This window comes from Papio anubis, chromosome 13 (genome assembly GCF_008728515.1).
Source record: "Papio anubis isolate 15944 chromosome 13, Panubis1.0, whole genome shotgun sequence".
Taxonomy (NCBI): domain Eukaryota; kingdom Metazoa; phylum Chordata; class Mammalia; order Primates; family Cercopithecidae; genus Papio; species Papio anubis.
Genome location: NC_044988.1, coordinates 28,080,226 through 28,100,405, shown reverse-complemented (window position 1 = coordinate 28,100,405; position 20,180 = coordinate 28,080,226). Strand labels below are relative to the sequence as shown.

Sequence of the window (20,180 nt, the reverse complement as noted above, 5' to 3'; positions counted from 1 at the left end):
AGAAAAAAATTGTTTTAAATGGTGAGGATAGTGAAGGCATATTCTTCAGGACAGAGCCAAGCTGAGTTGGGGGTGGTAGAAACCACAGTTTCTCTCATTTAGTTATGTTATCAAAAGCCCATATAATACTTGTACTGCTTATCTTAACAGCTAGGCAAGTGTGTATGCTTTAACGGCCTTTCTTGTCATTTCAGCTGGTTTCAAGAGACCTGTGGTCTTATTCGGCCCCATAGCTGATATAGCAATGGAAAAATTGGCAAATGAGTTACCTGACTGGTTTCAAACTGCTAGTAAGTCTGTCAGTGTTTTATTTTTTCTCTCCCATATTTTTATTTTGAAAAATTTCTAACAGAGGAGTTGGAAGAATCGTGAACACCCACGTACCCTTCACCTGGAATCACCAGTTGCTAACATTTTTCATGCACTTTCTCTCACCCACTCCTTGCACCATAGACACACACACACAAACTCTTTCAAATATTTCTGCAGAATCATTTATAACACTTTATCCCGGAATACTTGTGGGAATCTCCTAAGAACAAGGACTTTCTCCCACATAACTGCGATACCATTATCACAGCCAAGAAAGATAACACATTGATACAGTGTAATTTTGTATATAGTCCATTTTCCACATTTTCATCCTAGTTATGTGCTTCATAGCTTTTTTTTTTTTTTTTTTAATTCAGGATACAACCAAGGATCATTCATGACATTTGACTTTTATGTCTTTTTGTGATTTTTATGTCTTTCCAGTCCCCTCTTTTTTCCTAAATAATTTTGTTACACTGATGTTTTGAAGAATCCAAGCTAGTTGTCTCCTAGAATGCTTCCTGTTGGACTGGCCTAACCGCTTCTTCACGATTAGATTTCCGCTAAGCAGGCTGTGTGGGTCCTTCCCACTGAATCTCTTTAGGAGGCACCTAATGTCAGGTGTGCCGTCATTGCTGATGCTAGGTGGGAGTATTTGATTGTCACCGTTTTCTAAACAATTATTTAGCTCCCTGCTTTTGCTTTTGCAGAAACGGAACCAAAAGATGCAGGATCTGAGAAATCCACCGGAGTGGTCCGGTTAAATACCGTGAGGCAAATTATTGAACAGGTGAGAAAATTCATCCACAGACCATGTTCTCAGAAATAATTAGATCATGGTTTGCTGCAGTCACTTTTAGAATAGTATCTGTACCTTAATCATTAAATGTTAATAATAAAAAATTGGCCAGGTGCAGTGGCTCACACCTGTAATCCCAGCCCTTTGAGAGGCTGAAGCGGGTAGATCACCTAAGGTCGGGAGTTAGAGACCGGCCTGGCCAACATGGTGAAACCCTGTCTCTACTAAAATTATAATTAGCCGGGCGTGGTGGCAGGTGCCTGTAGTCCCAGCTACTCAGGAGGCTGAGGCAGGAGAATCGCTTGAACCCAGGAGGCGGAGGTTGCAGTGAGCCGAGATGGCACCATTGCACTCCAGCCTGGGCGACGAGAGCAAAACTCCATCTCAAAAAAAAAAAAAAAAAAAAAAAGACAATGTGAATGCAAACCATTTCACTGTGTGGAAACCAGTCACTGTTTTCTGGCAGCAACATACTGTTTTTTTTTTTTTCAGAGTTCTCAGCATTATACCAAATAATGTGTTAATTCATTTTATCAGAAGTTCTAACACATTGATAATATTGAAGTGGGCATTATGTGGAAGGAAATGTGTTCTGCTTCTTGATTTAAATTTACAAGATAGGCCGGGTATGGTGGTTCACACCTGTAATCCCAGCACTTTGGGAGGCAGAGGCAGGCGATCACCTCAAGTCAGGAGTTTGAGACCAGCCTGGCCAACATGGTGAAACCCTGTCTCTACAAAAAATACAAAAATTAGCTGGCCATGGTGGTGGTGGGCATCTGTAATCCCAGCTACTCAGGAGGCTGAGACAGGAGAATTGCTTGAACCCGGGAGTCGGAGGTCACAGTGAGCTGAGATTGCACCCCTGCACTCCAGCCTGGGCAACAGAGCGGGACTTCATCTCAAATAAGTAAATAAATAAACAAACAAGATATGTCTCATACAGCCTTTACTTATTAAAACAAAGTCTTTGATGCTATATTACTTTATATACCCATTTATATAACTGTTCCCCATTTGTAACAGGATAAGCATGCACTACTGGATGTGACTCCGAAAGCTGTGGACCTGTTGAATTACACCCAGTGGTTCCCAATTGTGATTTTTTTCAACCCAGACTCCAGACAAGGTGTCAAAACCATGAGACAAAGGTTAAATCCAGCGTCCAACAAAAGTTCTCGAAAGTTATTTGATCAAGCCAACAAGCTTAAAAAAACGTGTGCACACCTTTTTACAGGTAAGTGAAATGTAAATATTGTGCCTTTGCTCAAAAATGAGAAATAGAGAATTGAAGAATAGAAGAAATGACTAATTAATCTGAATGGAGAATTTGAAATCGTGTTCATGACTCCTTGAAAAATAGTTAATCCTATAAAACGAGATGTTAGACCAATGGCATTTGTATATTGAACTTTGTAATTTTGTCTATTTGAAAATGATCCTAAAGATCCATGATATGGTAATAGTTAGCCATTTTGATGAAGTTCAGATTTTCCTGTGAGACTATAAGGCTAGTGATTGAGCCAGGCCGAACACCTACATCTCTGTAGACATTGTGTCTTTGTTCAGTACTCGCCATCAATACATGTATTAACTCACAAAGCAAAAGGAACTTGGTTTCATTATTTAAAAATATCCCTGTCCGGCATGGTGGGTAACACTTGTAATCCTCCCACTTTGGGAGGCCAAGGCAGGAGGATCACTTGAACCCAGGAGATGGAGACCAGCCTGAGCAGCATGGTGAGATCCTGTCTCTACTATAAAGGGCCAAGCATGGTGGTACATGCCTATGGCTGAGGTGGGAGGATCGCTTGAGCCAGGAGTTCAAGGCTGCAGTGAACCATGATGGCACCGCTGCACTCCTGCCTGGGTGACTGAGCAAGACCCTGTCTCTTAAAAAAAAAAAAAAAAAAAAAAAAATCTCCAAACTAGAAACTTGGACACCCTGAGTATTAGATGATTTAAAGATTTATTACTCTTCTTTGTTAGGTGTAATAATAATATTGTGATCTTTTTTAAACAAAGTTCTTTTAGGAATGCATACTAAATAAAATATTTATGGTTGACCTAATATAATGTTGGGAATTTGCCTAAATAGTCTGGAGTGAAGAGAGTAGATGGGATTATAGACAGGACAAGACTGGCCGAGACTTGGTAGCTGTTAGTTGTTGAATTGGTTGATATGTACATGGGAGTTCATTAAACTGCTATCTGTACTTTTGTACATGTTTAAAGATTTACCTAATAGAATATATTTTTAAGTCCATGAAACAAAGACCCATTGCTATTACTCATGAAAGTAAAATGGTCTAATAACGTGACATATTTTAATAACAAAATGTTCACTATCTATATAAATGATGAATTCTGTGCATATGGGATTATTAAGAGTTTTAAAGGGTTACATAAGTTTTGTGGTCATGCGGGGCATTATTTTGTGGGGGCAACATGAGGAGACTGCAAGGATATGATACCCTCAGGATGAGGATAGCTTATTGAGTTCATTGCCCATCATCATCCACCCATGTCATTTTTAGCATATCTCTGATACTGGAGAGGATGGGGGTGAATGATTGTGTTCACATTAGATGCTTGTTTTAGTGTAACTTGGTTTTTCTTGTTAAAGAGAGATGCACTACTTACCACTGTGGCCAAATGAGAGATAGTTTAACCAAATGCAGAGGAGGAAATGGTCCATCATAAACTAGATTTCTGTGAATGTAGTCTTAAGTACTCATACTCTTGGTATGTTTATCAATATCTTTTCTGTCCTTTTTACTAGTATTATTATTACTATACAATAATATAGTAACATATTAGTAATATAGTGAAGAGTGGTACAGCCTTACATGTGTGCTGTCTTATTAGGCCATAAGAAAGGCCAGCACTTTGGCATAGTCACAATTCTGGTGTATGGCTGAGCCCAGACTAAACTATGGTGTCCATAACTGTCCAATATTGTACATATGTTACAGCACAGACATATTCTAATCCCAAAAGGGGTCGCGTAATGTAGCCCTTCCTTTTAACAGATTAAAAAACTGAGGCTGAAGTGATTACAAATGAAGTTAAAACTACCCACACTTTATTTTCCCCCCTGCTTTTATCTGAGTACACTGAATGACTAGGGTCTTCCCTCAGAGAGTTAAATTTGGGGTTCATGTGAGGATGTAGGAAATCGGGAAGGGAAACAGTGCATTGTAGAGGAAGAACTAGGCTGAAGGCCTACAGTACTTACAGTACTTCTCAGTTAAACAGGAGAAGCTTTATTCTGAGATTTGCCCAAAAGCAAGTTGACTTGTCATAATAAGTTTAAGCGTTAGGCTTGCCTCCCCAACTACCAATTTTTAAAAATTTGCTATAAAATACATTTGCGTATCACAAAATTTTTTTTTTTTAAAAAAACAATCTTTGAGTTACATGTTTTCTTGGAGTCTTCAAAACATTCAGTTCATGGTTTGAAGATCATTTAAGTTGAATTATGGATTTAGAGACCCAAATGGGGCTACCCTTTTATACTAAATTGTAGAATTTTAATTCCTGATTTCTCAAAGGATTATAGACTAGCTGGTTGACCACAGAAAACAGAAGGAAGATGCTGGGCCCCCTAGCCGGATACCTTTGCTGTTGGTTGCCCATTTAGAGGGGTGTCTAGTGTGCCACTGTTAACCCAGGCACATGAAAAGCTTTATTGAGATTTGACTTACATACCATATAATTTACCCATTGAAAGTATACAGTTCAGCTGGTCATGGTGGCTCACACCTGTAATCCCAGCACATTGGGAGGCCAAGGTGGGCAGGTCACTTGAGCTCAGGAGTTTGAGACCAGCCTGGGCAACATGATGAAACCCTGTCTCTACTAAAAATACAAAAATTAGCTGGGCGTGGTGGTGGGTACCTGTAGTCCCAGCTACTCGGGAGGCTGAGCTGGGAGGATCACTTGAGCCCAGGAGCTGGAGGTTGCAGTGAGCCGAGATTGCACTATAGCACTCCAACCTGGGCGACAATGAGATCCTGTCTCAAAAAAAAAAAAAAAAAAAAAAAAGTATGCAATTCAGTGGGTTTTAGTATGTTCAGAGTTGTACAGCTGTCATCACAATCAATCAATCAATCTTAGAACATTTTTATCATCCCCGAAGACACCCCATACCCATTAGCAGGCATTCCCCATTTCTCCCTTTTCCTAAACCCTCTAGTCTTAGATATTACCTTTTGCTGTTGTTCTTGGTACTTCCAAACCTCATTGGCTGGGGAGGGGGAAGTAGCACTGACCATACATGTCAGGGCTGGACACACATGCCCTCAGAACCTCAGTACTCCCAACTAAGGCAGTGGCTGAGTGAGCATCCTTTCAGTATTTCACTTTCTTGAGCTCAAAAGATAGATTAAGTCTATCCAAGGGGTTATAGGCATAGCCCAGAGGTTGGGAGCAACAGATAATTAACTAGTGTTGCTCTAAGGCAAAGAATCTGAGAAGCAGAATGAGATAATCCAATAATAAGCCAAAGGTACTTAATTCAGCAGAGTCAAGGGAAGGAAGCCTCATGTCTGTGCACTTGCCTGTTAAAAAGGGGTCAAAGCATGAGTTGGATGTTACCTTTACATGCAGCTCAGGAAGTTAGCTACTGTGAAGCTCTCAATTTTTATTCATAAACTTGACTGTTAATGTGAATTCAATAAGAGGTTTTGTGATATTCTTTATTTTATCAAGGGGCAAGAACATATTTCCTGCATCTCACAAATGGCCCTTTTAAGTTTTCTTTATGATGAATACAGACCATACTTAGACAGCTACAACATAAAGCTTTAAAAGACTGTTTAACATTTTGTATATATTTAGTGTAAATCCCTCATTTTGTCTCTGGCGTACAAAATCTCACTTCTATTTTTAAGTATAATATTTTAGCTGTGAGAAAAACACAGTAATCTTTGCAGAGTACCATAATAGGAATATAGAAGTCCATGGAACCAAAGTTCATTTTCTTCGGGTTGTCCAATGGATCAGTGTATTTCAATGTTGTAAATAATTAATAACCAAGGAAATTGTAAGCTCATTCAGGATTTTCCAAGGTCACTGTCAGAACTTCTTAAACAGAAGAAAGCTATGTTACTTGGAGGAAAACCTGAAGCATCCTTGCTCACAAAATTTGCTTAATGGTTATTTTTGGCTTTAGAAGTGATAATACATTACAGAGGCCATGGCAATGTAGTTTAAAAGAAATCCTGATTTACCTGCAGTCTGATAATTTTAGGGGTAAAATTTACCCGACTTGCTTGTCTCGTTTATCTCCGTTAGGTCCATAATACATATTGCTGAAGAAATGGCATATGTTGTACTTTGTTGGTATTTTATATCTGTGCTGTAAATTTCTGTTTTAGATGGGCCATGTAGTGTAGTGACTGAGGCCATAGGCTCTGAAAGCAATCTTCTGAGCTTGCATCCAGGCTTCACACTTGCTTGGTGTGCGGCCTTGGGCTAGTTAATTTCACTACTCTGTCTTGGTTTCTCATCCATAAGACGGGCATCATAGCAATACCTACCTTGCAAAGTTTGTGTAATCATGAAATGACCTAATTCAGGTAAGGTACTTGGAAAGTAACTGATTAATGCATAGTAAGTGCTATTATGTAAGATATACTTTGTTCTGAGTAGAAAAAACTGGTTGAGTTTGTTTAATCCATATGTATATTCTAAAATGTGTAAGTCTATCAAAATGATATACAGTCAGCTCTCCATATCTGTAGTTTCCACATCCATGAGTTCAACTAACCACGTATAGGAAATATTTGAGTGATAAAATGGATGGTTACATCTAAACATGTGCAGGTTTTTTTTCTTGTCATTATTCCCTAAACAATATAGTATAACAACGATTTGTGTAGCATTTACATTGTATTAGGAATTACAAGTAATCCAGAGATGATTTAAAATATATAAGAGGATGTACATAAGGCGTATGCAAATACTATGTCATTTTGTATCAGGGACTTGAGCATCTGTGGATTTTGGTATCCAAGTGGAGGGTGTCCTGGAACCAATCCTCTACAGATACCAAGGGACAACTTTATGTTTAAGTGTTACTTTTAGTATTTTATTGGAGGTAGCCAACAGTATATTAGTGTATATTTTTCTTATTTGTGATATACCTGTCTATGTAAATGATCTTTAGAATCTTGCTCTGTCACCCAGGCTGGAGTGCAATGGTGCGATCTCGGCTCAATGCAGCCTGCACCTCCTGGGTTTAAGCAGTTCTTGTGCCTCAGTCTCCTGAGTAGCTGGAACCACAGGTGTGTGTCACCACAGGTGTGCGTCACCACACTCAGCTAATTTTGGTATTTTTAGTAGAGACTGGGTTGGTCAGGCTGATCTCAAACTCCTGGCCTCAAGTTATCCACTCACCTATGCCTCCCAAAGTGCTGGGATTACAGGCATGAGCCATGGCAGCTTGCGTATATTTGTTTTAGATGTATCTTTGTTCCTGAAAACACACATTTTTTGTTCTTGGCTTTTTTATTTTTTGAGACAGATTCTTGCCCTGTCGCCCAGGCTGGAGTGCAGTGGCATGATATTGGCTCACTGCAACCTCCGCCTCCAGAGTTCAAGGGATTCTCCTGCCTCAGCCTCCCTAGTTGCTGGGATTACAGGCACCTGCCATCACGCCCGGCTAATTTTTGTATTTTTGTAGAGATGGGGTTTCACCATGTGGCAGGAATGGTCTTGAACTCCCGACCTCAGGCAATTTGCCCGCCTCAGTTTCCCAAAGTGCTGAGATTACAGGCGTGAGCCACCACACCCAGCCGAAAACACTTTTTAAAAACATTTCTTAAAGTTAGCTTTTCTGAAAATAAACATTCTAAAAATCTATTTTTAGCTTTATCACATCCTATAATGTGAACTCAGACAGCTACATGGTTAATAGTTTTAATTGCATTCATTAAAAGGAGTTTAGTATTCAAAGATATGCCAACATTTTCTTGCGTCTACCAAAGTCTTAATTCAAATATCACAGAAATGAGTATAAGTTATGTCAAATAGCATCCTTAATAAACATGGCTCTGGAAATTAATGAAGACCTTTTTGTTTATATTTCTATAGCTACAATCAACCTAAATTCAGCCAATGATAGCTGGTTCGGCAGCTTAAAGGACACTATTCAGCATCAGCAAGGAGAAGCGGTTTGGGTCTCTGAAGGAAAGGTATGTGGCATGGATATGCTGCTATGAGGTGAGAGTCCCTGTTCTGAAACTTTCCTGAAGAGGGCAGTGAATGTAGTCAAGCCATGCCCATTTGAAGTGATGCTCACATGTGTGCTAATCAAGTTTGAAATTTCATAAATTCTCTGATCAACTAATAAAAATGAAGGGACTTTTAAAAGAAGAGCAGAATGTGACGTGTGCAGCCCTGCATTCACTTCCCTTTTACTTTTAACGTAGTAACTAGTGTTATATTCCAAGTACACTAATCAGAGCTTACAAGATCTCATGCTGAGCTCCACAGCTTACTAAGGACGTGGGAAACTTAGAGTGCAGATGAGAGGTGAGGTCAAGCAACTTGGAGAATACGGCTAAACATTAATAAAAAGAAGAAAAGCTAATGGAGTCGGAATTACTTAGACAAAAAGGTTGGTTGAGAATGTGCCATCGTTCTGAGAGTTTGAATGGGTGATATGAGAGTGTTAGGGAATTTGTGTAGGCCTCCAGAATTGGATCGCTTCTCCCTGGTGGAGATAGCTCACACACGGCTGCGCTTCAGGGAGGAAAGAGGGAGATTCTGTGGCCCCTTTTATTCTAGAAGCTTTTGGTGCTAGTATCCTGTACACCAGCTGAACTGAGTAGTTTTGTGAGACTTTACAGTGACTGATTTTGTTGCAGAATTGACTAAGTCTTGCTCTTTGAGAACTAGATGTTTAGTCAAAGTATCTGGCATCTATGGCGTGCTTCCAGCTTGGAAGGCTCTATGCAAGCTTCCCTGGGGAGGACAAGTTGAACAGGACGTACCTTCTGCCTTTGAGGGTCTGAGAATCTTGTAGAGGCATGGATGTGAGTGTAGCACAAGGCAGTGTGCATGTGTTGATACTACTAGGAGAATGGTACCAGGAGAACAGGCTGTGAAGGAGCTGGATTCAGAAGAAAAGCAAGACAGTCTGAGGCAGTGTGGCTTAGCTGCGGTGTGTAGGATGGATGGTAGCACAGATAGGCTGTAGGGCCCCTAATTTGAGTTCCTGCACAAAAATGTCCATAATATCAACATTGTACCAAAGCCAAGTGATTTCAGGGAGAAAAATAAAAGATGCCTTCCCTGGCGAGCACATCAAGGTTTCAGTCACTTGGCTGTGTCCTTGGGAATTTTCTTGAGTCCCCACTCCCAGGAGCCACGTCAGACCCCACTGACCCTCCGACACAAATTCCTCTAGATGGAAGGGATGGATGATGACCCTGAAGACCGCATGTCCTACTTAACCGCCATGGGCGCGGACTATCTGAGTTGCGACAGCCGCCTCATCAGTGACTTTGAAGACACGGACGGCGAAGGAGGCGCCTACACTGACAATGAGCTGGATGAGCCAGCCGAGGAGCTGCTGGTGTCGTCCATCACCCGCTCCTCAGAGCCGGTGCAGCACGAGGAGGTGAGGCGAGGCAGGCCACGGGCAGGAGCAGGAGAGCCTGGTGTTTTCCTTGCACTCTCGTGGACAGCTGTGTGTTCAGGGTGCTGTGGAAGGCATTCCTAGGGGTTGGAGCAGATGACTTCCAGGGAGTCTCTCGCTCTGAGTCCACGCTGGCATGGTTGAGTCTGTGGGAAAGTGGGACAGGCAGGTGGACTTCAGAAGAGCTTGAGGGGCCAGCACTCCTCACACCCATGCCCTCAGGTGCGACGGATAAACAGAATGGCTTTATGTGCCGGCTGTCCAAATTACTAGCGGAACATTCCTTCCCATGCAGTATTGTTGTATGTACTTGTAACCTTTGATTAGGTTTCTCTCTGTACTCTTAGATGTCCTTGCTTTTCTTCCCCATCCTGCTTTTAACCTTTCTAATCTTGCCAAAGCTCTTGAGTGTTTCCCCATCAGTTTCCTTCTCTCTTGTATTTCAGTTTTTTATTTGAGTTCATGATCAAACCTTCATCTGATCACATGTACTGGGCATCCACTGTGATTAGATAGCTTATGGGATCCTTGAAATCACATTGACAGACACTGTAAAGTCACAGCCAAGTTAGCAATTATTAGTTGCACCTCAGAGAATGCTGGAATAATGATCTTTGTAGATGGGATTGTTCATATATTTGGATAATTATTGCTGTGGATTTCTCTCTAGCATCTTAGCTCATTCCAGTAAATGATTTTTTTCTTTATGAAATAGAACTACCCTAAAAAAAACACAAAAAACCCAAAACAACAAACTGAAGGGGGAGAAAAATACACCATTACCACAGCAACAAATTAGTTTATGCTAGACAAGTTGTAAAGAATAAATTAACTCCCAAATGCCTATAGACATAGATATTAGTGACACAAGAGATTTTAGACTTTTAGAGAGTTCTTAAAAAACTGTGCTTTAACGGAAGAGACTCTACATTGGATGCAGCCAGTTTTTAAAAATGTGTCTGAAGCATTTGGTGATGGTGTCTGCCTGTCCAGTAAAGAAGCACCGGCTCAGGACCTCAACTTCTGAACTTACTCAAGTTTGCAGAACTCCTCCAAAGCAGTCGAGTGCTCTATTCTCTCTGCTTGGATGTTCTTGTTGTGAATGAACCTTTATGTCTTGTAGAGCATAAGGAAACCCAGCCCAGAGCCACGAGCTCAGATGAGGAGGGCTGCTAGCAGCGATCAACTTAGGGACAATAGCCCGCCCCCAGCATTCAAGCCAGAGCCGCCCAAGGTACGTGGCTGGGAAGCCCAGAATGGGAAGGAAGAGGAAGCAGATGCCTCTGGAACCTCCTGGACAGCCAGGGAGGAGCATGCAGACTGAGATGGTGTTTAATTACGGTTCTGACTCACTGTGTTCTCTATTAGAGCCTGTCTTTTGGCCTGTTGGGTGAATCCCCCACATTAGGGAAGGGCAAAAAGGAAGGAAAGGCAATATTAGGAGAACATATAATTTTAGGGCTGTTAGTGTTATTTTTTTTGTTGTTAAAAGATTGTAAAGAAAAAATACTGCATACCTAGAATCACCAATTGCAGAATCTGTTTTTCTTTTGCTGTCCAGCTAAAGTTTTTTGTCCACAGTCTGATTTAGATGCTCCAGATAATTCTTTTTTTTTTTTTTTTTCTTGAGACGGAGTCTCGCTTTGTTGCCCAGGCTGGAGTGCAGTGGCCTGATCTCGGCTCACTGCAAGCTCCGCCTCCCAGGTTCATGCCATTCTTCTACCTTAGCCTCCTGAGTAGTTGGGACTACAGGCACCCGCCACCACGCCCGGTTAATTTTTTGTATTTTTTTTTTTTTTTTTTTAGTAGAGACGGGGTTTCACCGTGTTAGCCAGGATGGTCTCTATCTCCTGACCTCGTGATCTGCCCACCTCAGCCTCCCAAAGTGCTGGAATTACAGGCGTGAGCCACCGCTCCCGGCCTAGATGCACCAGATAATTCTTACTGGTGATTTGCTAAAGAGAATAATCATTACCACTGCTTACAATGCCTCTCTTTAAGAGAGCTGCTTATTTGTTTAATAATCATTATCCAGAACAGAAAGACACAAGAGCTTATATCAAAATATTATTTACCTCCAGTCAGAATCAGAGCTATGACTCTATGTTTTTCCTTATACCCAAATAAAATCTATTTAACTCAATAATTTATTATTTATTGTTACTATTTTTTGAGATGGAGTCTCGCTCTGTTGCCCAGGCTGGAGTGTAGTGGTGCAGTCTTGGCTCACTGCAACCTCTACCTCCTGGGCTCAAGTGATTCTCTTGCCTCAGCCTCCCGAGTAGCTAGGACTTAGATGCGTGCACCACTACATTCAGCTAATTTTTGTATTTTTAGTAGAGACGCGGTTTCAACATGTTGGCCAGGCTCATCTTGAACTCCTGGCCTCAGGTAATCCACCCACTTTGGCCTCCCACAGTGCTGGGATTACAGGTGTGAGCCACTGCGCCTGGCCTAACTCAATAATTTAGATGAGAAGAAAGCCATAATTGATTGTGTGAGCCATCAGAAGTAGTAAATGTGATAGGTACTAAGTAATAATAATAAGTGACCTCATAAAATACATCAGCGAAAATTTGCAAGCTGGGCAAGACGAAGTGTGAAGGAGAAGTGGCTGCTAGCGTGAAGCAGTGCTCCCCTCGCTCCCCACCCCAGTCTCATTCCTCAGCTGGACATGGGTCTCACCTGGGCCGGCTCATGTACCCTCGGTGCAGCAGTGACCTCAGAAGCCTACTCTTGCAGTCCCAAAGCCTGAATTGTTCTGAGATCTTCTCCAAGATGCTAACCTCTTCTAGAACAAAATTATTCCAGGTCTGATCTTACCTCCGGCAACCACAGCCCTCCCAGCACTTTCCCTGCTCCTTTTTGGCTTCCTGGCATTCCTGATAATCTAACGTAGGAAGGGATGTAGGGCTCAGGAAGCCCGGCCAGTGGCCGTTTACCCTGCTGTATTACATTCCTTGTCAGAATGGCATTTGTGGACCACCTTTGGAAACTGATCAGGAAATGGAGTGTATTAAATCACTAATACAGATTTGAAAATAAAGTTAAAAGCCCAAGGTAAAAACGTGTCATTGCTCTCTGCAGGCCAAAACCCAGAACAAAGAAGAATCCTATGACTTCTCCAAATCCTATGAATATAAGTCAAACCCCTCTGCCGTTGCTGGTAATGAAACTCCTGCGGCATCTACCAAAGGTTATCCTCCTCCTGTTGCAGCAAAACCTGCCTTTGGGCGGTCTATACTGAAGCCCTCCACTCCCATCCCTCCTCAAGAGGGTGAGGAGGTGGGAGAGAGCAGTGAGGAGCAAGATAATGCTCCCAAATCAGTCCTGGGCAAAGTCAAAATATTTGAGAAGATGGATCACAAGGCCAGATTACAGAGAATGCAGGAACTCCAGGAAGCACAGAATGCAAGGGTAATTGTTTTTAAACTACGCATCCTCAATAAGAGTTTTAAATAAGTCTGATTTCAGTATAACAGCGGACAGCCCCTTTTCCACTGCTGCAGATGTGACAGGGTTGTTCACACACACTGCACCCAAGGCAGGGGCTGTGTGTGTCACTTCAGATTGCTAGCTCCCAGCACGTCCCTTGTTCTTCCAATGAAGAAAACTTGACAATATAGGGGAAGAAGATTCTGCTCTTTATACACAGGACTTTGTATAGGGTTCTGGAATGAGGAAGTGTGAGGAGAGAATCGGTGCCTCTCAGAAGTCGTTTTAATTAGAATGTGATTTTTTTTTTCTTTTCTTTTAAACATGTCTTCATTAGCTCCCAGATTTGCCATGGAAACCAAGCAAACTTTGGGTGCTAAAACAGAAAGGCCCATAGGTTGTACTTTCTGAGCTGTTTGAATTTGTTTACCATGTGCACATAGAACTTTTCAGACATCAAAGAAGAATTTAACTAAAGATCTGTGGAGTATATTTGCCCAGTAGATGTGGGAGTTTTCTTTCAGGTCTAGCACAACAACAGCAGTACATCTGAGCATTTTTCTTTCCTTGTGGTAAAATATACATAACATAAAATTTACCATTTCAACCACTTTTTTCTTTTGTTTTATTTGTTTTGTTTTTGTTTTTGTTTTTGTTTTGTTTTGTTTTGTTTGAGACAGGGTCTCCCTCTGTCACCCAGGCTGGAGTGTAGTGGTGCGATCACAGCTCACTGCAGCCTCAACCTCTTAGGCTCAGGAGATGCTCCCTCCTCAGCCTCCTGAATAGCCGTGACCACAGGCACATGCCACTGCACCCCGCTAATTTTTCATATTTTTTGAAGAGACAAGGTTTTGTCATGTTGCTAGGCTGGTCTCTAACTCCTGGGCTCAAGCAATCCACCCTCCTCAGCCTCCCAAAGTGCTGGGATTACAGGCATGAGTCACTGCACCCACCCTCAACCATTTTAAAATGTTGAGTTCAGCGGCATTAAGTACCTTCACATCGCTGTTCAGCCATCACCACCGTCCATCCCCCAAATTTTTTATCCTCCCCATGTGAAACTCCATACCCATTAAATACTAACTCACCATTCTCCTCTCCCCACAATCCCTGGCACCCACCCCTCTATTTTCTGTTTTCTGTGACTTGGACAGTGTAGGAACCTCCTATAAGTAGAATCATACACTATTGGTCTTTTTGTGATTGGCTTATTTCCCTTAGCATGATGTCCTCAAGGTTCATCCAGGTTGTAGCATGTGTCGAAGTTCCATTCCTTTTAAGCAGTTTTCCTGTCTGATGTGTACTGCACATAACCGTGGAAATGAGGAAGCCGCCTCTGTGTTTCCTCTTCTTGAAATGGGATGGGAAAATAAGTAGGATATGGGGAAAGGGTGGGACCAGCAGGAAACCAGCAAGCAGAGTGCCCAGTGGTTCATTCTTTTGCTCTTGTTCTTTTCTTTTTTAATTACCACAGATCGAAATTGCCCAGAAGCATCCTGATATCTACGCAGTTCCAATCAAATCGCACAAGCCAGACCCCAGCCTGCCCCAGCACACGAGGTAAGGGCTGCCCAGCAGGTGCAAGTCTAAGGCGGGGACTTCTCAAGGACTGGGGCTCAAAGAAAGAATTTCCTTTACCCAAATTTCAGGGTAACAGGAGGATTTTTTTCCCACAGGATGACTGTTTGTCTTACTCATTCCATCAAATTTAATTGTAAAGATTACAGAGTCAAAACTTCTGCATAGTTTGCTTGTGTGCTAAAACTCTGACAAAGTGTAATCATCGATGTTTCAAGCCAGTACTTTTGACACATTGGAGCCTGGTTATGTTACATTGCCCATGGTTAGCACATGAGCAGAATTCCTGGGGCTTAGACCTGTCTTGTCACTGTTTGTTGCCTCTCAGCCAAGATTCTTAATTCCTTTGCATCATCCAGCAAAGTCAGACCACTTGTGCTGCCCTGAGGTCTGAAGGGACCGTGACAAGCAAATGAGCAGTCTCGGTAAATGCCACCCAAACAGAAGGAATGTTCACAGTGTCTTCCTGTTGAAGTTTTATACTGGATTGCTTCCTGCTTCCGAGAATAGAAAAAAAAAAAAGTCACATTTTCTTGTGGCCATTCTTTTTTTTTTTTTTTTTTTGGAGACAGAGTGACTGTCGCCCAGGCTGAAGTGCACTGGTGCAATCTCAGCTCACTGCAACCTCTGTCCCCCAGGTTCAAGCGATGCTTGTGCCTCGGCCTCCAAGGTAGCTGAGATTACAGGTGTGTGCCACCACACCCAGCTAATTTTGGTATTTTTAATAGAGACAGGGTTTCACCATGTTGGCCAGGCTGGTCTCGAACTCCTGACCTCCGTCCGCCTCGGCTTCCCAAGATGCTGGGATTACAGGTGTGAGCCACTGTACCTGGCCTCTTGTGGCCATTCTATCTGGAAGCTGAAGTCTACTTTTCCAGCAATAGGAAACTGGAAGAAAATTTCTTCTTTACCAGTTGAATGGTAACACAGTCAACCAGGTTGCCTCTGACAACAAAGAGTTCTTGGGTATGACAGACTGAAACTGACAGAGAACTCTCGCTGCTGGGTGAGACTAGCCAGGGAGCTTAGGGGTGAGGAGGGCTCCCCCTGTCCAACAGGGAGATTCTTAGGTCAGGGGCACCTGGCCGGCTTCCTCACTCACCGCCCAAGTGGGCATTGGATTTGACTTATTACGAACCTGGAGCAGGACCCGGGATGCCTCTGGTTGCTCTGTAGAATGTGGCTCAGAGGTAAGTGATCTGCTCAGTATGCTCAGCCTCTGTGCTCCGAGCCATGCCTCCCTGGGCAGCCGGAGGAATGGATGTGCTCAAAATGTCTTTAACACCCTTTCTTTGTTAGTTCCAGACCCCCTGAGCCACAGAAAGCTCCTTCCAGACTTTATCAGGATACCAGAGGAAGTTATGGCAGTGACGCCGAGGAAGAGGAGTACCGCCAGCAGCTGTCGGAACACTCCAAGCGCGGTTACTATGGCCAGTCCGCCCGATACCGGGACACAGAATTATAGATGTCTGAGCGTGGATTCTCCCGGGCCCGCCTGCCACGGCATCGGACTAGCCGGTCCTGCCAGGCCGCCGGGATGGTTCTTCTCCAGATAGAATGCACCATGGAGACGTGGTGGTACTCTAGCTTGTGTGTCCTCGTAGAGAACCCAGGGGACAGCCGGTGCAAATTCAGAACTGAAGGCTCTGTTTGTGGGACTGGGTTAGAGGAGTCTGTGGTTTTTTGCTCAGAATTAAGCAGAACACCACAGTCAGATCCTGTTACTTGCTTTCAGTGGACCAAAATCTGCATTCTGTTTGCATACTTTTAATATGTATATTAAGAAGCAATAACTATTTTTCCTCATTAATAGCTGCCTTCAAGGACTGTTTCAGTGTGAGTCAGAATGTGAAAAAGGAATAAAAAATACTGTTGGACTCAAACTAAATTCAAAGAAGTACTTTATTGCAACTCTCTAAAGTGCCTTGGATGAGAAGTGTCTTAAATTTTCTTCCTTTGAAGCTTTAGGCAGAGCCATAATGGACTAAAACATTTTGACTAAGTTTTTATACCATCTTAATAGCTGTAGCTTTCCCTGCACTGTGTCATCTTTTCAAGGCATTTGTCTTTGTAATATTTTCCCTAAATTCAGACTGTATATATCATAGCTATACTTGATAGTTTGGCTATAAGTGCTCAATAGCTTGGAGACCAAGAAGTTGGTGTTGAAATTTTTTGTTTGTTTAAAACCAAGTGCTGCACAAAAGCAGATACTTGAGGAAAACACTATTTCCAAAAGCACGTGTATTGACAACAGTTTTATAATTTAATAAAAAGGAATACATTGCAATCCATAATTTTCTTTGTGGTGGATTTGTATGCTACTTTCTATTTTAAATACAACTTTTATTTCAGTTCCTAATCATAGAAGTGGGTACTTACTCCTTGTCGAACATTGGAAAATGGAAACGTGAAAAAGAAAATTATACCCATAATCCCATCCCTCAGATAATTTTGGTGTATTTTCTCCAATTACGTATTTGTGGATGTCTGTGTGTACGATGCTTGAGGGTGTACTGTGTTTGTAGTTCTATTTCGTATTTTTTCTGTTTATCTTTCTATCACTAACGTTTCTCAGGTGGTTACGACTGTGCAGCAAGGTAGTTAAAGCGTGGTGCACACATCGTCATTAACAACCACAGAGCAATATATCCCATGACTGCTTCATAAGTGAACAATTCTCCTATTGTTAGCTGTTGGGATTATTTCCAGTTTTTTGCCCTTTTTTTTTAATACATGAAATGCACCTCTTTGTATGTAATCCAGTTTCGTATATCATTGATCAACATTTCAGTATTTTTCTGCAGGCAAGTTCTCAGAAGTAGAATTACTGAGTAAAAGTATAGGAACATTTTTAAGGCCCTTGATGTTTACTGCCAAATGGCTTCCTAGGAAAGTTGCATCAATTTACACCCCCACATCCACTCTTCCTCTTCTACTTTTCTTTTCCTTTCTTTTCTCCTCCCTCCGTCCCTCCCTCCCTCCCTCCTCTCTCTCTCCTTTTCTTTCTTTCCCTTTTTTTTTTTTGACAGGGTCTTGCTTTGCTGACCCCAGGCTGGTCCTGGTCTTGAACTCCTTTAGCGATCCTCCCACCTCTGCCTCCCAAAGTGCCGGGATTACAGGCGTGAGCCACCATGCCCAAACACCACTTAAATTCTTGAAGTACTGAAATAAATTTAGAACTTAAGCAAGACAGGTTAGGAATTTAGGCTTGTATTAATAAAAAGAACAATGAATTTGGAAAAGGAGAAAAGAGTCTTGGTTCCATTAAGGATCTTTTATGATATGAATTGACACAAAGGAGTTAGGCTTGTGTTTTAGTGGAGTTAGAAATTTGGCTTACTGGTAACTGAGTTATACTATAAAGGTGTCCTTGTTTATGTCTCTTCCAGTATGGGTGCTGTCACTTATAAATCATTTAATGTATCTTGAATTTCTGAACACTCCTCAGGGCACTGACTAACATTTGCACATTCCATAAATAAAAGGAGAAAAATGTACTAGTTAACTATACGATAATACTGTTGGGTTGTGTTCTTTAAATCCGGGAATGAGCGCTTTGCAAACGTAGGTGGGGAGGGGAGGAGGCTTTTGGCAGGAGCTAGGTTGTCATCTGGTTCCAGCAATTTTGTGATGCAGGCAGTGCCTCTGTTCCTGAGGATGTCCAGCAGCGTGCCTGATGGACCCCCGGCACCTTCACCCCCCTTTTTTATTCATACCCTCCTTGGTTCTGGGAAAGATTTAAAGCTGCCTACAGTATACATGGAACATAATGGAAAAAAATGATGGTAAGCAAATGAAGAAACAGGGAGAAGAGTATCAGTAGAGGGAAGATGGGACCATGAGTGAGAGCCGTGTTCAGTTTCTGCACTGTCAGGATTCTGCAGCTCTCCAGAAGCCAGTGTGGCCCCGGCGGCACCTGCATCTGTGATAGAATTATGCCTATGCTTCTAGCCCAGTGAGATAGATGAGCGATGGGTCTTCCAGAATGACATCAGGTGCTACTGATGTCACTAACATCAGTAGTAATTTGACACTAACAAATTCTTCATAGGAAGAAAAGTTGGTTAGGAACGGTCCATTTAAGCAATTACAGTTGTCTTTTGAGAGGTTCCCAGTCAATCCTCCCTGTCCCCTTCGAACCTCTTTTCAGTTGGGGTCATTTTGCCAGTTCTAGCTTTCATATACATATAAAGAGAGATTTATTTTAATGAATTGTCATACAGGATTGTAGGAGATTGGTAAGTCTAAAATCTGAAGGGTAGACCAGCAGGCTGGAGAACCAGGGGAGAGAGACAGTCCAATCCTCCTAGCTAGTGTGAGGTCCGTCTTTGTTCTGTTAAGGCCTTCAACTGATTGGATGAGGCCTACTTACATTTCAGAGGACAATCTGGTTTACTCAAAGTCCACCAATATAAGTGTTAATCTCCTAAAACAACAACGACAGCAACAAAACCTTTACCGAAACAACCAGAATAATGTTTGACCAAATATTTGGGCACCATGGCCCAGCCAAGCTGATGCATAAAAACTAACCATCACAATCCCTCATCCCGTTTACCATGTAGGCCACCCTGCAGCCATCCTTTTTGTTTAGTGTTAAAGCATAAGTGAATGAATCAACCAGAAAAAGGAAGAATTAATTACATATATTTACACATACGTATAGGTTTTATACAATATATATACTCTGGATATACATATATTATAAATTTTTTATTTTATTATATTTTGAGACACAGTCTCACCCAGGCTTAAGTGCAGTGGTGCAGTCACAGCTCACTGCAGCCTCGATCTCCTGGATTCAAGCAATCCTCTCACCTCAGCCTCCCAAGTAGCTGGGACTACAGGTTTGTGCCAGCATGCCTGACTAGTTTTTGTATTTTTTGTAGAGAAGAGGTTTCACCATGTTGCCCAGACTGGTCTTGAACTCCTGGGCTCAAGCGATCCATACACTTCGGCCTCCCAAAGTGCTAGGACTACAGACTACAGAACTACAGAGCCACTGCGCCCAGCCTATATTTTGTTTTAAATAAAGATGAGCAAATTTAATTTTAATGACTAGAAAAGCATTAAAAATGGGCTGGGTGTGGTGGCTTACGCCTGTAATCCCAGCATTCTGGGATGCTGAGGCAGGTGGATCATCTGAAGTTAGGAGTTCAAGACCAGCCTGGCCAACATGGTGAACCACCGTCTCTACTAAAAATACAAAAAAATAGCTGGGCGTGCTAGCGGGTGCCTGTAATCCAAGAGGCTGAGGCAGGAGAATCGCTTGAACTCGAGGGGCAGAGGTTGCGGTGAGCCGAGATCTCACCATTGTACTCCAGCCTGGGCAACAAGAGCAAAACTCTGTCTCAAAAAAAAAAAAGAAAGAAAAGCCTTAAAAATGAAGAAACAAAAACGAATGAA

The 20,180-nt window shown here is 42.2% G+C and overlaps 1 protein-coding gene across 9 annotated transcripts in view; it reads left to right on the top strand.

The window, feature by feature from the left end:
* TJP2 (tight junction protein 2) overlaps window positions 1-17,065 on the top strand; it is a 138,805-nt gene extending 121,740 nt beyond the window's left edge. For 3 of the 9 annotated variants that reach the window (XM_009188903.4, XM_003911783.4, XM_009188902.4), the window contains 7 exons: window positions 195-290; window positions 1,023-1,102; window positions 2,138-2,348; window positions 8,210-8,310; window positions 9,528-9,740; window positions 14,668-14,753; window positions 16,071-17,065. In XM_009188903.4, the coding sequence (XP_009187167.2) occupies window positions 195-290; window positions 1,023-1,102; window positions 2,138-2,348; window positions 8,210-8,310; window positions 9,528-9,740; window positions 14,668-14,753; window positions 16,071-16,236 (953 nt within the window). In that variant the 3' untranslated portion in view covers window positions 16,237-17,065. Of the gene's footprint in view, window positions 1-194; window positions 291-1,022; window positions 1,103-2,137; window positions 2,349-8,209; window positions 8,311-9,527; window positions 9,741-10,881; window positions 10,993-12,845; window positions 13,176-14,667; window positions 14,754-16,070 lie in introns of all 9 variants that reach the window. The other 6 variants (XM_003911782.4, XM_009188900.4, XM_009188901.4 and 3 more) reach the window with 4 other exon arrangements.
* The last annotated feature ends 3,115 nt before the right edge of the window (window positions 17,066-20,180 follow it).